The 16,950-nt window shown below is 45.4% G+C and overlaps 1 protein-coding gene and 1 pseudogene across 1 annotated transcript in view; one reads left to right on the top strand and one right to left on the bottom strand.

Annotated features, from left to right (window-relative positions):
- The window catches only part of TAF3 (TATA-box binding protein associated factor 3), a 131,627-nt gene extending 114,748 nt beyond the window's left edge, over positions 1-16,879 (bottom strand). The window contains exons 1-2 of the mRNA XM_016136394.2: positions 16,507-16,879; positions 11,740-11,982 (exon numbers count right to left, since the gene is read on the bottom strand). Of these exons, the coding sequence (XP_015991880.2) occupies positions 11,740-11,982; positions 16,507-16,672 (409 nt within the window). The 5' untranslated portion in view covers positions 16,673-16,879. The remainder of the gene's footprint in view (positions 1-11,739; positions 11,983-16,506) is intronic.
- Positions 14,274-14,391, top strand: LOC118608942 (annotated as a pseudogene).
- Positions 16,880-16,950: the final 71 nt, after the last annotated feature.

A 16,950-nucleotide genomic window follows, 5' to 3' on the forward strand; every position in this document is an offset into this window, starting at 1 on the left:
CAGAAAAGGAAAGAGTGCCACCTACTGAACTGCGATCACTTCCACCTTCAAAAAGAAATCAATTTTCATATCTACACTGCAGAGTTTCAAGTTTCCAGAAAGAAACTGGGTGATAATTAAATATTACTAAATAGCAGAGTATTTTAAACATTACATTTTTACTATGTAATGCTTGATAAAAATAAATTATAAATTTAAACCACGTCTGATCACATGAGGGAGAAATAATCAATTTAGAGTGTTGATTGTGCTCATGGCGATGTATTAGAGCAAAACGTCAACAATTAATCAACACTGTGACATAACATCACAGCGGTCACATGAAAAGAGAGAGAAAGAGAGAGGGAGGGAGGGAGGGAGGGAGAGAGGAGGGGAGACAGAGAGAGATTTGCTACTTTCCTGGGGTAAAATTAGATACAAATAACTACACTTAAATATTATCTAAAATAAAAATTCTTAAATACATCTAAGGGTTAGAAAAAGATATGGATGGACCTGAGGTTATTATGCTGAGTGAAATAAGTCAGACGGAGAAAGATAAAGACCACATGATTTCACTTACATGCGAAATCTACGGAACTGAAGGAACAAACTAAATGAAAATAGACTCGCAGATACAAGAACGATCTGGTGGCTGCCCGAGGGGAGGGGTTCGGGGGGCTGGGAGAAAGGGGTGAAGGGGTGCAGAAGCACACACGAGTAGTTACGAGGCTGTCACGGGGACGCAGGGGACGGCACAGGGGACGGCACCGGGGACGCGGTCGACAGCGACGAGGCGGCTGTGCGCAGAGCCGGGCGGGTGCAGAGGACTCGGGGGATCGGTTCGCCAACTACACAGACGTCTGCGCGACGAACCGTACACCTGGAACTTACAGCGATCCGTTAAACTGAAGTCCATCTCCGAAACGCAACGGAAGAGACAGAAACGTGAGAGAACCGCAAAGCTCCAGCCCAGGCGGCGAGCCTCTTTGCATACATCTCCCTTCTCCTTCTCTCGAGGCCGATCGGGGTTACGGATTCTGAGTTGCGCTATGGTCTTCGGCCCGCGTGGACGCGCCGGCAGTGGCCGGGGCAGTGGGCCAGCACTCAGCTAACCGGGGTGTGGGCGGACCCCCTGAGCGGAGGGCCGAGTCCACTCTGCGCCCTAGCTCTCCGCACGCCGCGTCTGGGTCTCCACGTCAGGAAGACCTGGCGGGCATCGTCACGAACGTGCGGTGTCTTCTCGGGATGTGGCGGCATGACCACCGGTATGCGTGGTGCTGAGTGTCAGGAACAAGTCGTCAAGGTAGGCCGGCTCCCGGAAGACCGCATCGGACACCGATAATAACGGGTAACACGGATCTCATTCAGTGATGATGACCCCGTGGAGGCCGTCATCCCCGTTTTACGAGTGAGGGGACTAGGGGCTGGGGACAGGAAAGAACAGGCACACGGCACTTGGGAGAACGTAAAAAAAAAAAAAAAGACTTTAAATTGTCCTATTTCAGCTACGAATTTCGGGTAGTCAAACATCACATTACTAAAATGAACATGAGGCTTCGCTGCACAAATGTTACATATAACTTTAAGCCCTAAACTAATAAACTAAAGGCTGATGTTTCATCTTTTAAACAAAACTAATGTTAGGTGTTTTCAAGCAATTTCTGTTCTAAGAACGCAAGGAACACTAAGTCAGTAGTATCCTACAATGACGAGCAGGGACATCTTCAAATAAACGTACCGCCCCATGAGGCCAATGAAAGGAGGGTCTACACACACACGCACACACACATACACGCATGCACACGCACACGCACACACACACGGCGAGCACGCTGCCTGGCACAGAGCAGGCCTTCTCTAAGTCAACTAGTAATAACGGCCACAGTAAGCGAAGCGGCCTTTGTAAAAGCAACGTGCCCTCACCAAGCAACAAAGCCTGCCTGGGCCTCAGGGTCGGGCCAGATTATGTAATCGTGAACTCTACCTGATTCCTGTTTTTAAAAAAGAAATGAAAGGTCACGCTAGAGCACGACAGGTGTGTTCTAAATCTCACCTGCAGCACAGGCTGCTCTGTTTCAGGTCTGGATGTTTCGATGTTCAGAGTAGCTACCCTAACTGCTCACCTCACCTTGGCTCTTCTCTCTGTCATGCCCTCTGGAACTTCTCTATCACCAAACCCCGGCCAGCCAGCACCCCCACATCTGCTCCTTCCTCTGCGTCATGCCCCACGGTCAAAACTCAGGCTGCGTCGTCTCCCCTGGACAACCGCGACAAGCTGTCGACACTCGCGTGGTCCCCTCCCGAGTCCGCCGTGCCCAGAACCCCCGGAACTTACCCACCTTGTCATCTTATCCTGCTATTTAAAAAGTAGCCACTGATTCCCCCATTCCTTACAGCATAAAAGGTGAATATTCCATGTTAGAATTTGCCATCATGTATAAATATTAGTCTAATCTCTTTTTCCATATAGATTGGAAGTTCTAGGGAGGCGAATACTGCCCTTTCTTTTAGTTCACCTCTGCACCTCCAGAAATAAGCTGTGTGCCTGGCATTCAGTAGGTTCTCCATAGCTACTTGATGAGTGAATGAAAAAATAATTTTGAATTTCTCTTCAGCACTAATGGGACAAGATCAGTATATAACCACTGTAAATGAAGCAAATAACGATATTATTTTATCTGAAATAGGAAAGCTCTATGTAGGCACAGCCAGTAATTAGTTAAGTAAAATGCAATTACTGCACTGTCCCAGATAAGATTCAAATTCAGGAAAGCAAGACAAAATAAATCCTAACTTACAACAAAAGCACTAACTTTGGGGTATTATGCCAAGTCAGCCATGTAACGTTTATCGCCCTACCCCTCCCCGGCCTCCCTCGGACCCCCACCCCTCGCCCCACCTCCCCCACACATGGGAACTTTTCCAAGAAATATAATTGGATAACGGAAATGTTAAACTCCCGGAAAACTTAAAATTTGGAAAGAAATAACAAAATCTTTTTTCTGATCTGGACTCCTGGAAGGGGAAATTGACAGATTTGGTGGCTGTGGTAAGTAAAATATCAAAATACTTAATTTTCTAAGGCATTGATGTGATTACTTGTTGACTTAGGAACATAAAAACTATTTTACTATAACGCTGACAATGTGTTCTTATTTTTATAAATCCAGACAGATCAGAGGAAAGAAATTTCAGTAAAGGAGAGAATTTTGGCCAAGTCCACTATAAACTGCAGTTTAATAAATCTGTGTATGCTGGTACTTTTACTCTCTATTTTGAAGTATACACCTCTACTTAATGGGCTAATTTTGGTAGTCTGAATGCGAAGCAAGAGATAACCCCTATTTAAATTTTTTTAAATTTAATATTTATGCTGTAGGGAAGAAACCATTTCTAAGGATAACAACAGGCAGAAAAAGTAACATGCGGAGAAGAATGGAATGAGATGTTATCAAACTGTGATTTAAAAAAAACAAAAAACTGCATTCAAGAAGTCAATTTCAAAGAAAAAGAAAAAACCGTGACGTGTCACAAGATTAACTTTTCTGTTTTCGTACCTGTACTTGGAATAACAGCAGGGCAATAAGTGATGCAGAGGCTACTGGGCTAAGGCCAGGGCTCTGGGACTTGAGGCCTCTCTGTGACTTAACAGCTGTGTACCTTTAGATCGGCCACTGTCTGGGGCTGCTTTCCTAACATTCCCAGCAAATTCCCGAAAGACAGCAGTCAGTAACGTTCTCGCATGTCTTGAATTTACCTCTCAGGTAGTCACAGGACTTTAGGTTTGGTGTGAAAGGCAAAATGCAGAGTGAGTGTGGGGTTTAGACAGGAAGCAAGATGACAGTAAGTTCTGGAGACAGATAAAACCGATCATTATAACAAAACACACGAAGGCGAAGGCAGAGAGACACATTTCACGGGCGCCCATGGGCGCGGGGCGAGGGAGGGGAGCCGGCCCGGGCGCGACACGAGGCACAGGGCTCCTTTGGGGAACCACGCGAGGCAGTGACTCCGGCGGTGAACGCCAAAGCAATGCCGGGCAGGAAGATCGGCGTGAAGGCAGGGGCCCTGCACGACACAGAAGCTGGTGCTGTCCGCCACGGGCCAGTCGCTGCAGGTCGGCCCTTGATGTCGCAAGTCGGCCCTTGATGTCGTTTGACACACAACCTTTAAGGCTCGGATGCTGGAGGACTGAGAAAAACAGACAACACAAAGCCTCCGGGCAACTCCCTGGGGTGCAGAGAGCCGGCTCTGCCCGGACCCAGGCCCTGCCTGTGCGGTCACGGGGCCACGTATCCCAGAGGACCACGGGAGGGGCTGGCGGACTGCGGGGCGAGGGGGCATTGTGCGAGCCTATCCACGGGGAAGACCAGCTCCGTGAAGACTGGCCCGTCTGCCACTCCGCCAGGAACGTCCTGCCCAAGCAGAGATTTCCAACGACCAGAGAAAGAAAGGCCACAGGTGGGGAGGGCCATCTTATCACGTCCCCAGCCTCGGCTCCAGTTCCCGGCGCAGGGCTGGATGCCCTGCACGCCGCACTGGACCCAGCTAACTCCTCATCCGGCTCTGCTCCCGACTCACGATGGCACGCGAGCCAAGTCACCTCGCCCTTTTTTAAAAATGCCACTACTTCTGCAGAATGGGAATGACAATAGCATCTGCTTTCATGGGCTGTTTCAAGATTAGACGAGATCCTGCTTCTGAAAATACCATGTGATATCAAGGACAAATTACTGAAGGCTGCTTTTATATTTCTATTTTCAAATAAACACAAACATTAATATTTTAGTGAGTAAAAAGCAGTGCAAATTTCCTCATTAACATCCTTCTGTTCATTTAGTAAGTAATCTCAGTTGGAAGAGTAAACATCGTTTCTCTAGAACGGTTAAAGCTATTTTTATTTTGAATGAAAAAAAGAAGTTGCTCTCCATAGGCATTTTTGGTTCACCTTGAGGAAAAAGGGTAGCTTGCTATAACTGTAAGCAGAGAAAGCTAATAAAGTGTTTTATACTGTAAAATATGCTTCTCATTTAAGTTTTTCGTGGAAGATAAGGATAGTTCAGGTAAGAGATACGCAAGAATTTAACAAAGGGAAAGATGGGGTCATATTTTAGACATTTTTAGGAAACAAAACTGGCAGAACTGCTTGTGGGGAATGAGGAAAGCAGAATGAGGGAAGGCGTCAACGCCGCCGCTCTCGTTTCTGGCTGGCGTGAGTGGGTCTTAGGCAGTGCCGCCTAAGGAAACAAGTAACACAGGTGAGCTGAGGGCGACGTGCCGTGTGCATACTGATTTGGGGTGCTATGGAAAACGGGGAGACAGCCCGCTGACAACTGGACAGAGAGTGTGCGGGGTGTGGTGGCATGGGGATGCAGTTTGGGGTCATCGGTATCCAGACGGCAGCTGAAACCATGGGAGCAGAAATCACACACTGAAACTGTGTACAGTGGGAAAAGCAGGTCAAGGATAAAATGCGGGGGCCGCCAACATTTTAGAGGTAGAAGAGCTACAGAAGATGAGCCCACGAAAGGCACAAGGGTGAATTAGTCACATAAGCAGAATAAAGAGAGTATGACGTCATGGAAGAAAAGCAGTTTCAAGGAGTGCCAACGGTGACAGGCGCAAGGAGACGCAAGAAGATGCAATAATGTAGTCTTTGGCGCTTTCCAAAATGCCACATAAAAATAGAGCAATTGACATAATGCGGTGACAAAGTCTATGCATTGATGCCAAAATACAAGAGGGTGAGGACTAAGCACCAAGAGCCGCGAGACCAGAGTGTGACCCACCCAGGCAGGGTGGCAGTCAGAAGGTGAGCGGAGACTGGCCCGGAAGAGGGGAACCTCGAAAAGCCGACCGGGGTCCACTGGAGGCCCGGCAGGCCCTGCGGGGAGAAGCTGGGGGGCGTCTGCCTGTTCCAGGGTGGGCGAGTGGCGGGGCCGGAGTGAGGCCTCCACCCCAAAGTGCAGCCCTGCCACTCTCTCCAGGACAGAGCCACCAAGAAGGACAGAGACTTGCTGGGGCCGGAATCACGACTGGGCAAGGAAGGAAAACTGGCCCTAAGGAAAGGGAAGAGCCAGTCAAAGCGGAGGAAGAGAAGAGAGAGAAGCTCTCAGACAGCGAGCTGGAACTCAAGAACGATGAAGAGGGGGCCCTGTGCTGCCGGACGACCTGGGCTTCCTTCTAGATGTTGGGAAAAACTACGCTCACGTGCACAACTTCTGTCAGAATGGGGAGATTAGATACCAAAATCACACCCCTGCGGACAAGGAAAGTACACGGTGAACACTAAAAAAACACGTGAAAGCTGTAACGTTCTATTTCACGATGGGCTAGAATGCATGACAGAAACAAACCAAAAGTAGAAAAACTCCGAAATGAGGCGACAGAACTCAAGCAAGTGGCCATATGATCTGACAGTGTGCATGGTACAATTACAGAAAACTGGGATACAGGACGACATAAGTGCAAAATAAATCTTTTTACCTGTGTCAGTAATCACGAATGACCGTGTCAATATTCATATTAATATCTAGGATACGGCAAATGCGTAATTACAAAATGGTCTAGCATCTTCTTTATCTCTGGGAACTAGAATTCTTGTTGTGGACAAAAGGATCCGCTGATGTAATGTAAAAAGTAAAAACCTTAGAGCCCTGAATTTGAATTGGAAATATCTACATGAACTCATGAGGTACCTTATTATTATCTATCCATCCACACGTATCTATACGTATAACTTTGAGAATACATATTTATTTAATTATTGCCTAGAAACAGTGACCGGCCCAGTTGTAATAAGTACCCCAAGTGCCCAGACTGTGGATTTAAAATGCCATCTGCCAAGCCAGGGCTTCGTGGACAAGTGAGGATCCCGGGCAGAACGAGAACACGCAAGAGCGCACAGAACACTCTGGAGCACCGGACCGCAGGGGCTCCGTCAGCGACCACCAGCGTCTCGTCAAAATGACTCGGGAGCCAGCCTGAAGAAGCTGCCACTGGCCGAAGACGGGACAATCTCAGGTGCAACCTAATCAGTCACCTACGGGCGACCAGGAACCAACTCATTATCTTGAACACTGGAAATATAAAATGAAAGAAACAAGCGTTTCTCTTCCTTTCTCCCTATGAATTGTATCACTAAGTAATTCGATCAGAGATGAGATAAAGGATTTCCCCGTGGAATTAACTGAAGAATGAAATAAAAACGAAACGATGGAAAATCACTACCTTGCAACCTCCAATGAATTAATGGATCTAAGCGGTGAGCAGGAGCATCGGCGCCGCTCCCGTCAAAGAAAGTGGAAGCCAGACGTCGGCGTCCTGAGGCACGCGACGCCCCACGCGCCCCGCCGCAGTCCGGCCCCGCCGGGGTGCTCGCTGCCAACGTGCCGGAAACACGCTGGACTGCGCCGGGCGCCCGCCGGCCAAATCCATGCTGTGGCGGCCACGTACGCCTAGCCAGATCCTTCGAGAGATACACTGGGAGAAAAAGGGCGGGGGGGGGGGGGTAGGGCTGGCAGGGGGAAGGGTCAAGTTGTGAGGAGCTGTAGATTAAAACGGATCTAAAGACATGTAAAATAAAGCAAGAGGGGGCATTAAACTAAAGTGTCATGGATCCACAGTTGGCTGATAAAACTATAAAGCAAAGGAATAATCCCCATAAAGTTAGGACAGTGACTATTTTTGGAGGGAGGGGGCTGTGAGGGGGTTGAGCGCATGGAGGGGCTTCTGGGATAGTTGGTAAAGTTTTATGTCTTGAACTAGGAGGTGGTTAAAAGGTATTTAATTTGCCTTTTAATAATTTACTAAACTATGTTTCCCAAAAAAGAGGATCTGTAAGGATAATTTCCTTCAGCTCAGCCAATTAGGTAGTGATTGGTGATCTCGGAACTGTGCCAGGAAGTGGGGTCAGAAGTCAGATCGCAGGCTGGGGAGCACATGGGAGGTGCCGAGGCAGACACGCACCTTGGTCTCCTTAAAGACACAGACCATTACAAGCTCTAGAAAGAGTCGCACCTGTTGAACACGGTTATTCTTGGGGAACAGGATACAGCGGGCAAGAATTCCTCCTCGGCCATCTCCTCCGGCAACTCCGCCCTGCCCGCACGCAAACGGCTGCTCGGTCTAGAACCCGCCCGGCCAGCTACGGGGCTGGCATTCCCTCGGCCCGAGCGTATCACTGACCCTGTCTCATAACTGCGATGTTCAGAAAAACTGTAATTACTCCTATTGTACAGCTACTTCACAAATGTGTATTGTATTCAAATTCAATTATTCTTATTATAGTTACTTCATAAATGTACACTGTATTTCAATCCAAAAGTAAGTTCCTTAAAATTGAGGGAGGCAGAACAGCAAGAGAGCTAACATTTATTGCTGTCCTGCTTTACATAAACGCCTTACAGTACACTGAATCCTCACGTGGGCCCCTCTGGTGGGTAATATTATTATTATTATCATTTTTGTTGCAGTATAATGGACACAGAACATTACAACAGTTTCGGGTGTACAACGTAACACATTGCAAAATGATCACCCCGCCGAGTCCAGTGAACACCTTTCACCATAGTCACAAAAGTCTTTTTTCTTGTGATGAGAACTTTTGAGACCTACTCTCGACAATTTCCGTATATACAATACAGTACTGTCGGCTGAGTCGCCCTGCTGCCCACACACCGCAGGACATCTTTTAGAGCTAGAAGTTTCCATGCACGGACGCCCTCACTCACTTCATCCACCCACACCTCTGGCAACCACTAATCTGTTCTCTGGATCTACAAGCTTTTTCTTCTTCTTTTAAAAATTATTTTTGTTTATTATTATACCTATTTCACAGATGATGACTACGAGGTTCAGAAAGGTAAAGGAACTTGGTAAGACTGTCACTCGGTAACTGACTGCGTCCCGCCTGAGTGGCTCCGTGGGGTCAAGCTCTTCCCGCCACGGCCCTCGGCCAGTCCGCCCTTCCGTTCCCACACTCGCCATCACACAGACATTCAAACACTTTTCTGACGCAAACCAAGTTGAGGAGTCAATAAGATGGTAGGCCCGTGGCAGTCCTTTGCTAATCCTTTATGACCAAAGTCAGGCATGTCGCATGTGGCTCTTAAGGAAACTGAAGGAAAGTGAAGAACTTGGCAAACAGGTGTCGTTATTAAGGCCATTCTGTCTATACAACACTTCGCTCCACTGACCGGAAAACCCAGACCTTTCCGACACGCTGAGCCATAGGCAAAGAGATGCCAGACTGTAACAAGGTATTATGTTGACTTGGGTGGCTATATTAAAAAATGGTGACCACAGGACTGTGTTTTATGTTCTTTTCCCTGAACAGGGAGAAAAGGCTTTGATAAGCATCCTATTAGGCTGCCTATCATTTAATGCATCCTTATGAATCATACACGCCGCCTATGAATCAGCAAATTTCTGTTCCTTAAAGGATATATAAGTGTTGGCTAAAAAAAAAAAAAAAGAGAGAGAAGTATTCAGGCTTATATTATTTTCCTGTTATATGTTTATGATTTATATTGCATAAAAATTCAAATGAAATAAGATCTTCTTTGCTTCAAATATTCCAGAAGAGAAACTCAAAAATTTACTGTAGTAATTTCAGACAGAAGTCAGTATCTAAAATCACTAATGTGTATTTCATACTCCTCTACTACCCAGAATAAATCTGATGTCTTAGTTACATTTCCTTGGGAGTATTTAAACATGATAACCATATCACTTTGAGAGAATTTTACTGTGTATTATCTGCATACTATGAAAATAAAACAAGAGGGACTTGGAGATTATCATCAAAGTCCTAGCCTTGGTTTTGAGTGGTGGCTTGTTAAGAGTTTATTTGTAAAAACTAATTAAATAACTCTCTAAATGAATAAAGGTAGGTTATTCATGGACCTACAATAAGCCTATGCACAAGTCAGGGATTAAGATTAACCCAGAAAACTCTAAACTTATTTTTAAAAAGATTAATCTAATATCTATCTGAGTCCAAATTATCAAACAGGTCAGAAAAAAAGATCGAAGAGTTTAACTATTACATAGGAGGTACACTAAGAGACAGAAGGATATGCAAACCACGGAACAGATATAGAAACCTCCAGAGGGCAGAGAGAAAAGGGGCCGAAGTTTTAAATGGAGAAGACAGTAGTCCTGCCTCAATCACAAGCCACTCGATGATGCGCGCGAGTCCAGGCTGCTGAACTCGCCACTGCCTAATTCACTGCCACGAAACTCAGGACGCCTACCACTCCGAGAGCCACCGAGGCGCCGTGATTCACACAGCAGTGCCTGTCCTTCGGGGTCCCCCTATGTGAAGCCTTAGCTTTCCTCCCAGCTTTGGATTTGCTTAGCGCAATTCCAAGTTGTGCATACTTCTAAGTGCCTTTCGGCTAAAAATTTCAGAGCCGCACGGATTATTCTTCAAGTACGAGAGGACGTGTCATGGAGTAATACTCGGCACGACTTCCATGAGGCTGTCTAGGAAGCGCAGTAAATCGTATGTATCGACACCAGCTAACTGGGGAACTCCAGGCCTACGTGGCCTGTTGTTAAGGGAAAATGCAGTTCTCGTCAATCAGGCCTCTTCCCAGGAAACCCGTCTTTAACGACGTTGATACTGAAATGCATCTGTTATGTTTTTAAAGTAAATAAATATAGAAAAGTCATAACAAATACAAGTTTCTAAGGTCATAAACGCTGACGTTAGAAAATGAGGGGTTTAAAGGGAATGACTTTATGTGAGGGCGTTAGAAACTGTAAGATTTCCTCGAGGATAATAAAGGCTACAAATACAAATAAACCCGACGGTAGGGAGGAGCCAGACTTTTGGCAGTTACTCAGGGGCTGGGGGAGGGGGAACAGGGAGACGCTGTGTAATGGTTAGAGCTGGAGAAGAGGAAAAAGTTCCGGAGAAGGATGGCAATGGCCGCACGACAGTGTGAGTAATGCCACCGAGGGGTACAGCTAAAGCTAGTTAAAATGATCAATTTTATGTTACGTATACTTTGCTACAATTTAAAAAAAAAAAAACCCACAAAGGTTCTGTCATTGTTTGCATTGTTCTGAAGTACACCTATGGTTCTAGAATTAAAAAATGAAATGAACTGCAACTTTTCTAGTTTTTACAAGAAAAACCATTTTGTACCTGTATTAGAGACCACAAATTATTTCTCTTTAGAATCTTAGTGAACCTGAACGATTAACATGTGAAATCACGCAGGAAAAAAAGAACTCTGCAGTGACTACTATTATTATTTTATAATCAAAGATTCTCTGTAACCAAACAATGAACATTTCTACTTATCGTGAAAAAGCGGAGAGAAACCTGCATAAGATTAGTGAACGTTCGCTCACTGTTTCCAGTTTCGTCCAACTCACATTAATAAGGGGGAAGAAAAGAGCTCCCCCACTGTTCCCGTTTCGGGTTTTCTCATTTACTCAGACACGCCATTCTCATACAGTTATGTCTCCCGAAAGGCTTCTCTGGGGCACATTCTCTTCTCTCCTTCTTAAAATTCACAAAGGTGGTAAGTGCCTTAGACAGAACCCTGGGTACGCCATGGCTCTGTCTGGTGATGCCAGCTGCAAGTGTGTTAACTTAAAGGTTAGAATAATCTGCACATGGCATGAAAATATTCTGGTTCGATTTCTAGAAGTTCTATGGTAGCACAGCATCTTATATAATTCGGTTAGGAAAACGAGTCACGTGAGTACACATGAGTAAGAAACAAAGGAACGATCGCAAACCTTCTTGGGAAGACACGATGGGTGGCATGTAGTCAGGAATGTATTCTTTTCTTTCCTCTGCATCTTTACTTCCAGGCTGAGGAAACTGAAGTACGTTGTTCTTGCTAACAGGAAATGAAGGGATCTGATGCGGGAACGTGACGGGCTCAATGTTGTGAATGTAGTCTTCGAGTTCGTGAAGGCTAACCCCCATAAGCTGGAAGGCTTCACCGACGTCATCCAAAATTGGGTCTGTGCGGCCATCTGGAACAAAGTCAAAAGCACAGCAAATTAGTTTAAGAAAATTCCACGGATTTTTAAGAAAAAAGTATTGAGCAAATAGCTCAGAATCAAGTATATTACATATCCAAGACCTAGTTACCGGAAATAACTTAAAAGATTTTAAATAGAACATACTATTTCAACATTAGAAAACTGATTCTTAAAGTCAATTTTAAATGACTTTAAAACTTGAGGTTTCCACGTCTTTTAAATGGAATCTGACGACCAATCAGAACACGACGCACAATGGATACTAACAATCAGCTGGTAAAGAACAAACATCGAAGGCAGTTCAGGGATGCTCAAAACATCTGTAACGATGGCTGACGCAAAGCAAATGCACCATGAATATTGCCATTATTATTTTTTATCAAATAACGAGAACGCCGTGCTGCTTAGTAAACGGCAATTACATTTTCTCTACTGTTTAATGATGCGTCTCTGGAACCTAAGACGATGACTGGCAAATAGTTGACACTCGACAAATATTTGTTAAATGAATTATATCCCCGAATCAATTTTTTAAATCCAAGGGAATTTACAAAAAAACATAGATCATCAAAGTGATTTACGTATATATTCTTAAATGTAATTAAGATATCATATAAAAGTTATATAAATATATATACACAAATGTTAAAAGTTAGATGTAGTAGTATTCTCTTTAGAAAAGGAAGTTTCTCCTATGCCTACCCTTAGCAGAACTTAAGGTTTCTACATCTTTTAAAACTTCTATGAAAATTCTGGTTCCCAATTTCTTATAGCCTAAAGGATATTTCTACTGAAATCTCCTATGATCACTTCAAACTCAGTATGCCTGAAATTAAATCATGCTGTAAAGGGAAAAAGAATAATCCAAAGATTGTAAAAATTAGACACACTTGCTTAGGCACACACAGGAAAGCTCTGGAAGGATTATATATCCACCCGTGAACAGTTTAAGGGGGTGAAAGCTGTAGCACAAGGAAAGAGAAAAGTTGAAGCAGGAGACTTCACTTCTAACTTCAAACATTTCTGTAGTCTTTGAGTTCTTCTACAAGTATGGGTTCCTTCTATGATGTATAAAAAGGAATAAAATAAATATTCATTCTTCCTCTTAGTGATGTAGATATGCATTTCAACTCTTCTATTCTTATTAAAAGCATTGTTATTCTCGCTGTCTAAAAAATGTAATCATCTTGAATTCCTTCCTCTGCTTTGCAATTTCAACCTAAAAGCTGGTGCTTTCCGCCCCCACCTCGACTTTTTGGCTCTGGATTTCAGAATTTTTTCCTCCATTTCCTACTGTCACTATCTCAATGCGGTTTCAAGTTCTCCACACTTGAGTCTCCCTTGCACTTCACCGACACCACAATTTTCTTAAAATCTCAGTTTCTTTAGACAGTTGCGTTCCTTAGTTTTTCCTATCACATCTTAATTTCTCTGTCTGTTAAGTCCCTCTCTAGCCTCACTCACTGTTTAACCTTTTCCTCTAAAACACTCCAGAGGAACTGGCTACATACGTAAAACTGGCCGCCTCGCTGGGACTTTTAACATGTCAGTTCTATTTGGATCTCTCGGTTTATGCTTTTATGCTTTTCTCTAACAGGGCATGCTCTCCACCTTTATACAACCATACTTCGCGGCTCATCTCAAACCTCGACTTTTCTGTGAAGTTTTCATGCCCCAGAATCCACAGCCCACAACCATCTCTCCTTCCTTTCGCATTTACTTCCTTTTGCATTTACTGCCTAAACCGTGCAATTACTAAGTTACATAGCACCAGTCCTGGAGAGTCCTTCTGAAAGATTAAGCACCTGCTTTCAGCTCACTTCCTCGTATTTTATACATAATACAACATATACAGAAACATGTGCCCCTGAATGTTTCAACAAATCGTTACCTTAGGGAAATTTAAAATTGCATTACTTGTTGAATTAATAGTAACTTCTGATGCTCTGCTTTAACTTGAGAGCTTTAAAAAAAAAAAAACCATCATTTTTTTTTTCCTTGATATGTCTGACACCCACGTACACACCTTATGGGCAGGGATTGTGTATAAATGATCTTATGTCTCCAGCACCTAGCATGTGCTCAGTTCATAAGTGGTACTCAATAAATGTATGTCAAAAAGACAAAAAAGATTTAAAGGAACAGAATATAAGATTGCGTATTAGTAATCTGAGGTTGCAGAATTAAAGTTTAAAATAAGGATAAAGAGATGTGGTTCCATAGTGTAGCGGCTAGCCCGTCTGCTTTATATGCAGAAGATCCTAGTGGAGCCACGGTCCATGGTCTATGGCCATACCCCCCTGAACGAGCCCGATCCCATGTGATCTCAAAGCTAAGCAAGGTTGGGCCTGGTTAGTACTTGGATGGGAGACCACCTAAAAAGACCAGGTGCCGTAGGCATAAAAACTAAAAAAAAAAGGAAAAAAAAAGATAAAATAAGGATAAAGAAAAACAAATCTAAAAAACCCTGTAACTGATAAGTATACAAGGTATTAGTATTTTAAAAAGGTCACCAGTGGGGAATGCCTGATAATGCATTCTCACTGAAAGCAAAAAAACCTACTACGGACACTGAGTAATTAGGAAAGGGATGCGCATTAATTTATAACGACGATCACTTGATGACTTCGGAGTCCCGGAGCGCCAGCACATATTCTGGTTCTGTGTGTAAGGCAGGAAAGGAACTATGTATTCAGGGAGCTTCAGATGATCTAAAGGTTCAGAACATCTGTCCTTTTTTAGGGAACTTGGAAACAAAAACACAATCTGGATTACATGTTACCACACAGGATACTCAAGGACCGTGAAGAGGATAAGGGAGAAGCAAAAACCCAGAGAGCACTGCAGCGCTGGTAGTGAACTTGCAAGAGAGCAGTGGATGAGAGTTCCTGGGCAGAGCCACATCGAGATCAGAAGCATCAGTGAAAACGAGCATTCAAAAAACACACACTTTCAAAACTCAAAGAGTGAAGTGATTAGATAGCTACCGTGGTATTGGGTTATTAGCTCATTCATTCATTTGAAAACTATTTCCTGGGTGCCTATGATATTATGGTACCCTATCAGGTTACAGAATACAAAAATAATAAATTTGTCTCCCGGGGAGGAACTATGAAAGGGTGAGAAATATACAAATGATTATAAGCCAAGGTGTGAAATTAGCGACAGAAATACACACAGACTAAAGAAAGCAGATAACATGAGTTTCCGAAAGCAAGTGGTAAGTGAAGTTTCAAAATATTCGTTCTCTTGGTGGACCAGAGGGCGAAGGACACTCCAAGAAACAGCATGTACATAGGAATGGATAGCTTCAAATGTTTTGGAAAAAGCAAGTAGCTCAGCACAGTTGCAGATGGCATGATGGCAGAAGGTAAGAAAAACGCTAGCTCACGTAAGGAACGGCGTGCTATTTAAGAGATTAGACTTTCAGCCTGTATCCAGTGGAAATTCTTAAGAATGATCAGATTTGCAATTGGGACAGATGATCTTGGTAGCACTATGGAAGCTGGAATGAAAACTGGGGTCTAAGAAATAAAGTGTTTCCATGGGTCTCAGTGTGTCAGTCTAGGGATCACTTTTATAAAACAAAATATCCTATGAAACACTTCACCCACTTCTCCAGTTCACCACCTTAAAAAAAAAAAAAAACGACCTGAAATTTAAACGAGGGATAGTTCCCCTTCCACACAGACAAACACAAACAACACATCTATGAGATGATGTGTGGCTTCTAGTAAACATTCCAAATTATTACATGCCATCGACTACAGGCACTTCCAGGCATTAGCTTAAAAACCATAAGCACTGCACCCCAGATTACCTGGGGAACCTTGTAAACTGCCTGTAGTCCCTCCGCCTCACTTCGATAACTACACTGACAGCAAATATAAAGGAGGGAATCAATGGGTAACTGAGATGTAAGTGAAAGTCAATCTGAGTGAAACTGACGAAGTTAGCCTCGGGGAACGAGTAAGTAGAAACACTGTCTACGAAATGAACAAGATACAGAAAGAAGAGGCAGTGTCCCTAACGGAGCAGAGCTGTCAACGAGTCTGTGCTGTTCCGAGCTGAAGAACGGCCAGCCTTGTAAGAAGCGGCCGGTAGACGGAGCGCCTGTGACAACTAGTTGTAGTAGTTTGCAGGCAAAGCAGGAAAAGGACCCAAGTGAGAGAGGCTGTAAGGCATTCTGGAGGTGGCTCTACGGGCAGCGGCACAGCACGCGACCCCGAGGCAGACCGATGCGCCCCCCGCATGAGAGCAGCGGGAGAGGGTGTGGGGCCGGGAGCCGGCACCCGGCTCCGGGATGGAGGCGGGAAGTTGGCGGACGAGGAAGAGGCAGAAGGAATGACCAGAGTTTCCAGGGGCAGTGGAAGCGGACTGGCCGAGGAGACGCCCGATCTCGGGGTAGGGGTGAAGGACGAACACGTCGGAGACGCTGGGACGGCGAAGGGGACACCGGAGGTGTCACTCGTGACTGTCCGGAGGCAGCCCTCCCGCACCCAGCCCGGTACTCACAGAGCTCGGAGTACCGGTGGCAGCCCCGTCCCAACTGCTGCAGATAGCGCTGCAGCACGTCCGTGAGGAGGTGGCAGGCGCTGAGCTGCACCGAGTCCCAGCCCAGCGCCTGGCAGATCTGCGCCACCGAGACCCTCAACAACGACCTGGAGTAACTCTCGCACATCCCGCTCCGTGGACTCCACCGCAGCGCTGGCTGCCGCTGCTCTCCACGCCCGCCGCCGAACCTTAGCAGGGCCCCCTATTCATCCTCCAGGGCCCCCGTGGCGGGGAAATCGTGCCCCCCGACCCCCGGCGACCACCTCAAAGCCTCCGCAGCACGGAGCGCGCCAGCCTGAGAGCCGCCATCTTGGGCTCGCTCCGCCCCCCGCTGGATGGTCGCCGGGCCCAGGCAGCACGAGCCGAGCGCCGAACGCGCCGATGGGAAGCTCCGCCCCCCGCGCC

The sequence above is a fragment of the Rousettus aegyptiacus genome, unplaced genomic scaffold (genome assembly GCF_014176215.1).
Source record: "Rousettus aegyptiacus isolate mRouAeg1 unplaced genomic scaffold, mRouAeg1.p scaffold_m13_p_10, whole genome shotgun sequence".
In the NCBI taxonomy this organism is placed as follows: Eukaryota; Metazoa; Chordata; class Mammalia; order Chiroptera; family Pteropodidae; genus Rousettus; species Rousettus aegyptiacus.